General features: G+C 38.0%; 1 protein-coding gene across 7 annotated transcripts in view; it reads left to right on the top strand.

Annotated features, from left to right (window-relative positions):
• The window catches only part of LOC106875384 (uncharacterized), a 427703-nt gene that overhangs the window by 357735 nt on the left and 57240 nt on the right, over positions 1 to 12728 (top strand). For all 7 annotated transcript variants that reach the window (XM_014923494.2, XM_052974937.1, XM_014923493.2 and 4 more), the window contains 4 exons: positions 1128 to 1241; positions 2582 to 4886; positions 8757 to 10743; positions 11966 to 12049. In XM_014923494.2, the coding sequence (XP_014778980.1) occupies positions 1128 to 1241; positions 2582 to 4886; positions 8757 to 10743; positions 11966 to 12049 (4490 nt within the window). The remainder of the gene's footprint in view (positions 1 to 1127; positions 1242 to 2581; positions 4887 to 8756; positions 10744 to 11965; positions 12050 to 12728) is intronic.

Below are 12728 nucleotides of genomic sequence, written 5' to 3'. Positions count from 1 at the left end.
ACTTTTATTATACCAACAAGATGGATTTGAACTTAGTACATTCAGAGTTGAAGCTAAAAACTACATAACTTTTAGTCTCTTGGCTTCCTTATCGTTTGATAATGTGTATAGTGATGGTGTTGATAATGATACTGATGCTAGCAGTGGATGATGTTGGTGGCGCTAGTTGTAGTGATAAGTGATGCTGATACTCATAGTGGTAGTGGTGATGTTGATGATGGAACTACCAATTTTATAATACAACAATGTCACACTTAGAATGTCACAAACAAGTGTTTATTATACAAAGTTGGTTTTTTTTTGTCTTTTCTTTCTTTGTTTTTATACTAAATATTGTTTTCTCATCCTGTCTTTGGAAAAAGTCAGTCTTTTTATTTTCTCTTTCTCCCATCATTATTTTCTGAACTACCAGCTGATATCCTATTAACGAAGTATCTATTAATCTTCTGTTGATTCATACCAAAGCCATATTCCATTTCATTTCATTTCTCAGTCGTTAGCTGGTAACCTATGTGATTACTTCTGCCACACTCATCATATGAAAAACAGTAGCAACAACAATAATGATAATAACATATGATATTTGATACTGTTGCCATATCACACTTGTGTGTTAGTAATAAACGGACAGCAACAATACCAGCAACTTTATCGGTTTTCAAAAAGTTGTTGTTTAATATCAGTTCAGCCTCCATTGACCTGAGATCAAAGACATTCCAGTCATGAATGTCCTGTCTTTTTGTTCAGGCTCATGTAAAATACACCATTTTGAGTGTGGCCGTTGCCAGTATCGCCTGACTGGCCTTCGTGCGGGTGGCACGTAAAAGCACCCACTACACTCTCAGAGTGGTTGGCGTTAGGAAGGGCATCCAGCTGTAGAAACTCTGCCAAATCAGATTGGAGCCTGGTGTAGCCTTCTGAACCAGAAGGCTACACCAGGCTCCAATCTAATTTCAAAAAAAAAAAAAAAAAAGTGCTGCTGGGACCATCCAAAGACAACCCATGTGTTGCAGCAAAACAAACAGAACACTAGAAGAAAATATTATAAAAATATAGTAAATGTTGATGATGAATATGATGCTGATGATGATGATGATGAGGATTGTTGTTTTCTTTTTCTTCCGCAGAGATTACCATGTGAAGAAACCTCCATTGTAGAATGCAGCAGTACGACCCCGAGAGATGTATGTGAAGAGCCTGTACAGAATCAGAACTCATCAGTTTCTGATACCACAACTTTGGTAAGTTTTACCATTTACAGTAGTGGTTGTCAACCCCTTTTTTTTATTTTATTTATGGACCTCTTTGGTTACCATTTTATTCTGATGGACCCCCTCCTCCCCTAGCCATCTGATGTTTATTTATTAGCATTTAAACTGACCATGACCTGCCAAAATATTCTACCTGTTTAACGTCCAAATCAGCCAGTTCCAGCCTTTCACGCCTACCCTATAAAGGTATTCTATGAATGAACAATCACATCATCAAAATCTTGAAGCGGCAAGATAATGCATGATTAATTCAAGACAATTTGAATAAATAAGCATTAAATTTTGGCAGAATAATCCGAATACTAAAGGATTAAAAAGTAATTTTATAGATATTTCTTTCAAAATTCCTACACCGTTTTTCACACTTCCACTTGTGTGAATTTCTAATAACACTTTTTGAAAGAATATGTTTCAGTGGCTGGAAGCATATTTTATTTCTTTATTGCCCACAGGGGGCTAAACATAGAGGGGACAAACAAGGACAGACAAAGGGATTAAGTTGATTACATTGACCCCAGTGCGTAACTGGTACTTATTTAATCGACCCCGAAAGATTGAAAGGCAAAGTTGACCTTAGCAGAATTTGAACTCAGAACGTAAAGACAGATGAAATACCGCTAAGCATTTCACCCGGCACCCTAACATATGTAAAATCTCAGAGAATGAAACCTAGCTGTTTCTTGCAATAAATACATCTAATGCAAAAAATTTTCATGAGCCCTTAAAATATTACTGTGAATCCCTAATTTACTACTTTGCTTGTGAGGACCCCCCAAAATCTTATACAGATCCCTGATCTACAGCATTGAGGCGTTCAGCTATATCATACTCATTCGTAGTTGAGTGAACTGGAGTGAAGGGAAATGAAACGTTTTGCTTAAGAACCCAACACACTGTTTGCTCCAGGTATTGAAGCTGCAACATCCCAACCATTAAGCCACAAACCTTCATCAAACAAATTACCTTTTGTGGTATTCTGCTTGAGTTGCACAGATATCTGCTTGTCACACTCACCATCACAATTGCAATAAACCAGTGACTTACCCATTGGAAATTTATTGCCACCAATGAATTTATAGATGTAAAAAGATATAAAAGTAAATTTGTCTGAAATTGGTTTTGCTCTATTGTTGTTGTTGCTGTTGCTGTTGTTGTTGCTGCTGTTGTTGTTGCTGAGGTACTGAGCAGTCAAAATTGTAAGCATGCCAGGCAAAATGCTTAGCAGCATTTCGTTTGTTCTTTACATTCACTCAAATTGAATAATTCCCTTGCTGGTTTATAATTTCATATTGTTTCTTCTTCATTTGCAGGACTCTTGCGAAACTGAAAACCAAGTCAGTGACCAGGCTGAGATTGACTCTGGCTCAAATCGAAGAAGTCCTTTGAAAAACATGCGTTATGATTCTGCTGAGAAACTTTCATCTAAAATCACATATGAAAAGTCACCAGATTCCATGTATCCTTCATACAAAGACAGAATGAATGTGAAGAACTCAAACAATGAACCAGAATCGGGTCTAGCTGCTCTAGACCGCATTGAGGCTAATACTCTTCGAGAACTAGAAGATCTCGGTCGATACCCTAGTTCCACGTCGTCTTCTACCAAAAACTGTAGTTTTTCTACTGCTGATATTTCTCGAAAACCGCTGCAACCCCATTCTAACCCCTCGTGTAGTGACCAGACTGACCCAGACATTGAAATTATTGACATCAAGCAGTCTGATTCACCGTTTCGGTGTAATGTGCCTCGCCGAAATAACAGAGATAAGGACCGAGCATATAAATCTGTCATTGAGAACCCTCGGACTTACGACAGAAGTAATAGTGGTAATAGTAGTAGTAGTATGATTGTTGAGAGTTCGCAGCCAGAAAATACAGATGTCATTGAATGTACAAATATTGTCCCCAAAAAAGAATATGACTATCATCAGGTAAGTTGCTCTTTCCCCAAAAACCCTCTGATCAGTGGCATTCGGCCCATGCTGCCTGACCAAAGTGTTGACAACAGCACTTCACAAGTTCACATTATCATCGACGATGATGACACGATTCAACCTGACCACCGCTCCCCACAAAGCGACTCTCATTTACACAACCAACGATCCATCGAAGCAACAAGCCATCCTCATGAAACCTTTGTGCGGACTCACTATGGTCAGACAGTTAAAATAAAAGACTCTGAAGATGCCATTTCATCCAACGTTGATCAACACCATTTATTTAATTTGGACAACCGGCAGCAGCCAGTGACCAGGATTATACCTGCTGACGGCCATGCTGGTGGATTACATAAAGATGTCAACATTCCAGTTGCTATAGATAGTTTACTAGGGACCAACAATCCTTCGGCTACCTTGCTGAGCCAACCCAGTTATGTGGACATCAGCCAGCTCAGCAAACGAAAGCTTGAGCTTTCTCCACCAAACCAACAGCCCTCCCAGAAAAAGGTCTGTGATGAAGCAAATGTTTCTGTAAACATTTCCAACTCACCAAAAGTGATGGAAGGGACCTTCCATATAAAAAATCCAAATATCACCCCTGTGTCTGGCTTTTCTCAGCGCGTGTCTTGTAATATGAACTCGGACAATTCTAGTGAGTTAAGTTTAGTCACCAAATTTGAGTTCAAAATTGGCATGGACAATAAACTTGTCTCCAAGGCAGGTCTTGTTGGTGACCACAACTTGGTGGCTATTGCGGATGACAGTCAGAGTGGTGTAGCTTCGACATGCCGCATCGAAGAAGTAGTCCCAACAGCCGAACCCAGTGTGGTCCCTTCATCAGCGGACGTACGAGTTGAGGCAGATACAACGGTGTCAGAGCATCAGCTGTCACTTTCTAAACCTCATGCTGCATCTACGTTAGAGTCTATGATATCACAGAGTTGCCGTCCAATGGATACTTCTGACGTACAACAAATTGTTGGCTCAACTGGCATCGACAAAGCGATGCCTTCATTTGTAGGTAATTCTCATCCAAACACAATAATAAAACCACCACCACATCTAACCACCTTGTCTCCATCACCTCCCATATTTACACATCCCTCCGTTAGAACACAACACAATGAAACCACTGTACAAAACTCACCCACAAACAACACTAACAACACAAACACAACAGCCAACAATAACAACAACAATAACAATAACGATAGCTCCACCACATCTCACAGGTCACAAGTAGTAGAAGGAGCTTCTACTACAAGTTCCGTAGTGGTGGCCATGCCAGATTCTCATAGTGCATCGTCAACAAACTCTAGTAATGACTGGAAGCATGATCTCATTGTTGATGCACCAATGGAATCTGGCGATCAGCAGGTACACGTGAAGCTGGAGAAATCCGAGCCAGACACTAAACACACTATCAAAGAAGAGAATGATCTTTCTTGTGCTAACCCTGATACCAACAGTTCTTCAGACACATACACTGACTCACAGACACAGTATGCATGCATTTCATCTGGTGTGACAACGGCAACGGCTTCCGCAGAGAGAGAGAACGACCGACCTCCTGATGATAAGCACGCTTTTCTCGATGACACAAAGTCTGAAAGTCAATCAACTGCATCTTTACCTATACTGGAACAAGATGTTTCCCGAGACCCTTCAAATTTAGGTAAGTGTTTCATTTGTTTCTGTAGGTGTTTTTTTTTTTGTTTTTTTTTTTTTCTCATATTTTCTGTTCTGACAATATGGGTTTACAAACTCTTACATTTGCATGAATTATCGGAGTATCTCCAAATAAGGTCTTCAGGTTTGTTTATTTTATTTTATTATTTTTTTTTTTTAACTCTGCCATTTTCTATGTTGTCCCCTGAACTGGAGTTGTTTGTTCAAACTCAGCATTCAATGGCCCTTGCTCTTCTTTTTGTCTGTCTGCCCATCTGCTTTTTTCTCTCTCTCTCTCTCTCTCTCTGTCACCCATTTTATTGAAGCAATAAACAAACATATTGCAGTTATTTCTACAGCACTCTTGTTTCATGTCCTTTTATAACTTCCTGCAATTGTCTTTGTTGACGGAAATATCCGATGGGTATGGATGTTTATACTTGTATTATTTGTAATTGTAATTTTCCATTATTTTGAATTGTTTACTGTGTTCTGTTTCATTTACCTCTGTTGATTGGACTTGCACTTATTTAATTAATTGGATATCAAGTTGTTTTTTTTGTTTTTTCTGTCCAACATTCACTCCTTTCAGTGCAGTACCAAACAACATACCCTCGGGTATCTCACTCTTAATTCTCTAATGTCTTTATTTATACTATGCTAGTGCTTCACTAATTTCATTTGGAGCTTTTTAATTTAAAACTAAGAGTCATGTTAATTATATGTCTGTGTATGTGAGTGAGTGTGTGTGTGTATAAAAACATACACACATACATACACATACACACACATGCACACACACATATATAAACACATGACCACACACATATATGTGTATATATATATATATATATATATATATATAAATACATACCACACATATACATACATATACACATACATACATATTTACGTATGCATGAAGTGGCAACAAAACTCGCATGCACTCCATAGAGTACCCCCCTCAACTTGTCCAAAACAATATTATTCGCTGAAAGGCTTCAATGAATAATTGTATATAATTATAAATTTTCTCAAAGCTTTGACATAAAGTCTTATATGAAAAAAAAATAAAAGAGAAAGAATGACTGATTTATCATATAAAGAGAATGTGTATATTTTTATCTCGTTGTTCTCTTGTAATAAACATGTTTGTTTCTGCAACCATTCATATCATGAAACGCTATTAGTAAAACTGAAACATGTTAAGAAAGAAAAGAAGAAAAAGAAAGGAACTAATATTTTAGACCAGTAGTATGTTGTTCTAAAAAGCCAGTTTTGGAATATAAATATATGAATATAATCCAAATAAATATAATGCTTGCTATGACACAAATCATGTCTGCAAACAAGTTGACCAAGTAGAAGTCAAACAGTCCCCAAATTAGTTGGTACTCAATAATAAGAGACTGTGTGTGTATTGGTGTCTATAATGTAGACAGTTGAATTGATGGAGGCCCATCATATATATATATATGAACGTGTGTGTGTGTAGAATAAAAGAAAAACAAACAAATGGATTTCTGGTTGTTGCTACAGTTGTTTCGTTGCGAAGACCTGTTGGGGCAAGTCAAATAGAAATCGTAATTGAACCATACTCGATGATTGGCACCTGCGCCAGTGGAGCACTAACAGCACTGTCCGAGCATGTTCGTTGGCAGACAACCCTCTGGCTTCCATGCTAGTGGCCCGTAAATAGCACCATTTGAGCATAATCATTACCAGCGTCGCCTTCTAGCACTTGTACTGGTGGCACGTTAGAAAATCATTCGAGCGAGATCGTTGCCAGTGCTGCTGGACTGGCTCTTGTACAGGTGGCACGTAACAAACACCTTTTAGCGCGTGACCGTTGTCAGTACTGTGTGACTGGCCCTCGTGCCGGTGGCACGTAAAAGCACCCACTGCACTCTCTGAGTGGTTGGCGTTAGGAAGGGCATCCAGCTGTAGAAACTCTGCCAGATCCGATTGGAGCCTGCTGGCTTGCCAGTCCTCAGTCAAATTGTCCAACCCATGCTAGCATGGAAAGCGGACGTTAAATGATGACGATAAGCATAATATAGTTCTACAAGTTATGCAATAAATACACTGTGCAACTCCCAAACTCCATTCTGTTTTGAGAAGTTGCATAGTGTATTGCATAATCTGTTAGCTTCCATACCTGTATTTATATTGACATCAAAATAGAAACCCCTAACAAAAACAGTCATAGCAACACTCGGAAATCCATCTGTTTGTATTGTCTTATTTATGTCACACTATTTATTTTATTCTTTGTTGAATAGTTTTTTTTTTCTATTAGAATTGCAGATTACCCAACAGCAGTGTCTTAACTTCATCAATGCCTTCTGCACTGATAACGAATTACTTTACTCTCTGCTCTGTGTGATTTTGTCTACACAATTAGCGGCATGCTTCATGTTGATTCTTTATGGATCCTTGTAACTGATATATATGTATGTGTGTGTGTGTGTGCATGTGTGCACATGCGTAAATGCTACATCTTTGCATGGAAGCATTAAACTAAAACTGAAGATATTTGTTGATGCTTTTATCAACAAAGCATTCTCTACCTCTGCACTTTCAAAGACAAGTAGAATAAAAAAGGAAAATATCCTTTGCTTCTTTTTGAAGTAAAGGGCTAACAACAGAGAGGGTATTCAACTATAAAACCGTGCCTCAGTAATCTGTATTCATCCAACCCATGCGACCGTGGAAAAACAGACGTAAGAAGGACGAATATGTTTCTTTCACTTTGAGATTTTACATATTTTCACTCCCTTGCAGTGCGATCTCATAAGACTGTAAATCTTGCAGCTGAGACTAGTTGTTTACTCATTTTTCAACGTTTCCATCTTGACATTTATTATTATTGTTGTTGTTATGTCACCTCTGTTTGCCTTAGTCGTGTCTATACATCTATACACCTCTCTTTACAAATGTGTGTATATGCGTGAACATATTTACTTGTGTGCACATGTCGTAAATAATACATACCATTCCATGAACCCCTTTCTAATCATAACAGTTTGTCTTTCAGCTTTAACATACAATTCTTAAGCAATGACTGCACCTGTAAAATATGAAATATAAAGAAAAATGAAACAAAAAACTCTTTCCTTCTCCTCCTCTTCTCAAACCCTTTGATAGTTACAACTGTTATTCATCTTTATCTCATATTTTGTTATTGTTTTATCTCTTATCATTAAAGTTTTATTTTCTTTATTTTTAACCTTCTAAAACTATTTTTGCCATTATTTTTATCTTCTTTTCAATTGTTACCCAGTAAAAAAAACTCTTATTGTCCTAGTTTTTCCTATAATCAAAATAACATATTTCTTGATCCCCTCATGTTTTATCTGAGGAGCAGAGAACTGAAAACTTTGAACCTACAAGTTTTGGTTTCATTAAACATAATACTCTACATTCAGCATTAAGTACTCTTCCCCCACTCCCTTCTTGTTGAATCTTGCATGTTTGTGTGCATACATATACATGTACACCACATGCATGCATGCACACACACACGTATTTAGAACTTCCTTCCCATTATTTTTGTCTTTACTTAAATTTGTTTGATAGATGTATCCCATTGTATTTATAAATAGTTTTGGTTTCACTTCCATATACACATTATTTTAGCCCTTATGAAAATCTCATCATTATATTACTGAAAATTATCTCTAGTTGTTAATTTTATCCTAGCATATGTTAAGAAACTTCCGTTTGTTTTATTATGAATTGATGGAATTTATTTTAAAATTCTATAAATAATAATACTACTCGCATCCATGATAATGATGCTGGTAGAAGTAGTAATGATGATAGTTACAATAATGGCAGTGATATACTAATCTCTTTTATTGATTCATTTCTTTAGATACATCGTCTGTAACGAAGCTACCCCAGCATGTGACCAAAGTCGAATCTCCTGATGCTAAGCTTAAGGCCAGTGTTAAAAGTGATTTAACGGATTATGAAACTGATGATGATATGCTGTTGAATGATGATGGTGTTGATTTAAATAAAAGCCTTGAAAACACCGAAGATGAAGAACTCTTGCTCAGTCCCAATATAACTCCATTGCCAGATGACCCAGATTCCCACACTACGAACAGCGATGCTACATTAGGGGAATCAAAAAGTTCTACGCCTGTTGATCCCTGTTCTAAGGGAAGTGAAAGTCTCCCTAAAACTCTCGATGGGGAGTTATTGGTTTTGAAACAGGAACGAGAGTTACAATCAAATGAAGATCTTAAACAAAATTGGGAATCCAATTCTGTAAAAGAAAAATTAATAGAAAACGTGAAAACAGAGTCAAACTTTTATAGCCCCAACTCTCCATATTATATGCCACAGTCTTCTGAGCACAGTTTGCATGTAGATTCAAAAGGTTCTATGGATTCTGCCTCCAAAGATGCAAAGCATTCAACTGAAACAAACGGATCGCAGAGTAATTCGATGGTTTTCAAAAGTGAGCAAATACCTCAAGGAAATAATGTAGCGTCACAAGACTGGCGGCAAGACCAAGGACCGATGAAAGCTGGTTTGTTAGAGGAAAATATCAAAAAAGAGATTGTGTTTTACTTACCCGAGCCATCATCGACACCTGCCGAGAACCCAAACTTGAATGTCGAGCAGGAAAATGACAACTGGGTATCCACAACTTTCAAAGATATCAAGACCAGTATAAAAGTTGAGAAAGAGTCGGATCCTGGTTATGACTCTGCTGTTGCCGGTTCCACTGGAAGTGAGCAAAATCGTGTCTTTGTTTCACCACTTCCTGAGCAGCCATCATCAACACATGTCTCAAGTCATACAGCAACGAAAGAACATAATTCACAGGCATCCACCTCAGTCACTTCTACTTCATCTACCTCTTCGTCTAGCACTCCAGCTACTTCTACTGTTGCTGCTGCCATTACTGATCCTGCAAATTCTTCAGCATCAACGAGTCAAGCAGAAGAAGAGAGCAGCCGTGTGGAGAATGTCTTCACACAGAGTAATTCCTCTGAGGCAGCACCTGAACAAAAGGATGTTAACGAGGAAGAAGATATAGACAATGATAACTTCGAAGATGGAGATATAGAAGATTTTGATGAAGACGAAGATGATATTTCTAACGAGGAATTTGGTGATGAAGATGATGTAGACTCCCTAAATTTTAGTGAAAAGGATACTGAAGAGGGACTGTCTACTAAATTAAAAGACCTCGATGACGATGTTGATGATGATGATGATGACAATGATATTGACAATGATGGTGATGGCAATAAAGAGAAGAAGACAGATGAAGTGAACAATGAATCGAAGTCTAGTAATGACAAAGAATTGTCAAAGGAATCGGAGAAAGACAACAATGACAATAACAAAAGCAATAGCAACACGAAAGCTTCCAAAACTGACACGATTTCACCAGCAAGACAACGCATTTCTGAGAAATTGCTCAGTATCAGGAAGAGGAAGGCTGCGATGGCAGCTGCAAATGCTTCCTCATCAAAGAAATTAAAAACTGACGAACAAGACCAGCCCGCAGACACGTGTGGCTCTTCCAGTCCAAGTAATTTGTCAAGTACCCACGCAACACATCACTTTGACGAGTCTAGCCAGTCTGATCTTCAGGATGGCATGAGCAAGAAGACAATGAAACTACCAAAAGTTGACAAAGACAAGGCACGTTCTCTTCTGGAGAAATTAAGAGAGAAGCGAAAGTATTTAAAGATTAAAAAGACAGTTCCAGTGTCCCCTCCTGAAATGGAAACGAAAGACGACAACCAAAATGCAGAAGACATTCCAGAAGATGAATTGACAGCATCTTCACAAGCTTGTCAAAAGCTCCTTGATGAAGAAGCAAGCCAAATACCAAAGTATGTATCCCAATTTTTTAAAATTTTTGTCTGTCTTTGTATATCTTCATTTTGAATCTGGTCTATAACATTAAAATTCCTGCACAAAGAAGTCAAAAGTCAAAATTCTATACAAATTCATTGTTGCATTTTTATATTTTCATATGGCTTAGTGGTTAGGGCGTTGGGCCCATGATCGTAAGACTGTGGTTTTGATTGCTGGACTGGGCAGTGTGTTGTGCTCTTGAGCAAATCACTTCATTTCAAATTGTTCCAGTTCACTCAGCTGGTAAAAATGAGCATTCCTGCAATGCACTGGCATCCCATCCAGGGGAGGAATATATACACCAGAGAAACTGCAGCCCTATGCTCCTTTTTGAGTAATGTGGACTAATCATGTTGAAAAGTAACAGATGCATAAACATACACACTCACATAGATACACACACGTGCACACACACACACACACACACACACACACACATACATGTATATGTATGTATGTATCTATGCATATATGTGTTGGATTCTTTCTCTAGTCCCCCATAACTTAGCGGTTCGGCAAAAAGTAACCGATAGGATAAGTACTTGCCTTACAAAGAATAAGTTCTGGGGTCAATTTGTTCGACTAAAAGGTGGTGCTCCAGCATGGCCGCAGTCAAATGACTGAAACAAATAAAAGAATAAGTCACAAACAAAAATAATTTGAATGACTTATCTCAGGTCAATGGTCTGAGATAACCTAATTATTTAAAAGCAAATAGCAAACAGAAGAGGTCATCACAAGTAGGTAACAGTGCAGGTCAGTAAAATGTGTTAATTGGGAATGAAGTAAATAAAAATATATTTGTAATAAACAACCAAAAAAGTGCTGGTGTGGTTATGTGGTCAAGAAGCTTGCTTCTCACCCAATTGGTTTTTGGTTCAATCTCACTGCATAGCATTTTGTACCATAACCCTGGGCCAACCAAAGTCTTGTGAGTGGATTTGGTAGACGGAAACGCATTGTATGTATATTTATATATTGCTGACGTTTGTCTTGTTTACAGAAGATGTGGGTTTGCATCCCACAGGCAGCCTTCAAAGTTCTCTATCCAAAGGGTCAAAGGTTAAACATTCAATTAGTAAGTTGTGTTAGCAGTACAGGTTCAATTCCCAGTTGAGCAAATTACATTTATATCTAGAAATGACAATTTCTCATAAAATTCAGTGTTACTTATCAAATTTATTTGGTCCATTTCAGGTGTTCAGAAATTGTACAGAATATCCGGAAAGTTCTTGATAATCGGGAGGATTTGAAAAATTTACATCGAGTACGAAAATGGCTGTGAGTATTGCTACAATTGTTATTATTGCTACCACACTGGTCAAAATGCTTAACGGCATTTCTTCCAGTTCTTTATCTTCTGAAGTTCATGTTGCCTTTTACCCTTTCGAGTTGATAAAATAAAGTGGCAGTTGAGCACTAAGGTTGATGTAACCAACTTCCCTCAAAATATCAACATGTGAGTTTACACTTCATTTGTTGGATACAAATAAACACACACATACACACAAGAAAAAATCCAGGCTAGTCAAGTCTGGGGAATGTGAAGGCCAGTTGACATTGCGTAGTGGGAGATTATTCTCTCTCCAAAGCACTGCCACTGCATTGTTTCTCTTGTGGTATGAGCAGTTGCCCCATTTTCTACTATAGCCTCGGACCGACCAAAGCCTTGTGAGTGGATATGATAGATGGAAACTGAAAGAAGCCCATCATGTGTGTGTATGTATGTTTGTGAGTCTGTGTTTATCCCCCCAACATCACTTGACATCCGATGATGGTGTGTTTACGTCCCCGTATCTTAGCGGTTTGCCAAAAGAGACCGATAGAATAAGTACTAGGCTTACAAAAAATAAGTTCTGGGGTCGATTTGCTTGACTAAAGGCGGTGCTCTAGCGTGACCACAGTCAAATGACTGAAACAAGTAAAAGAATAAAAGGATATTCTGTTGTGCATGTGTTCC

This window comes from Octopus bimaculoides, chromosome 20 (genome assembly GCF_001194135.2).
Source record: "Octopus bimaculoides isolate UCB-OBI-ISO-001 chromosome 20, ASM119413v2, whole genome shotgun sequence".
NCBI lineage: Eukaryota > Metazoa > Mollusca > Cephalopoda > Octopoda > Octopodidae > Octopus > Octopus bimaculoides.
The sequence above is the reverse complement of the archived record's forward strand: the minus strand, read 5'-3'. Positions and strand labels throughout refer to the sequence as shown.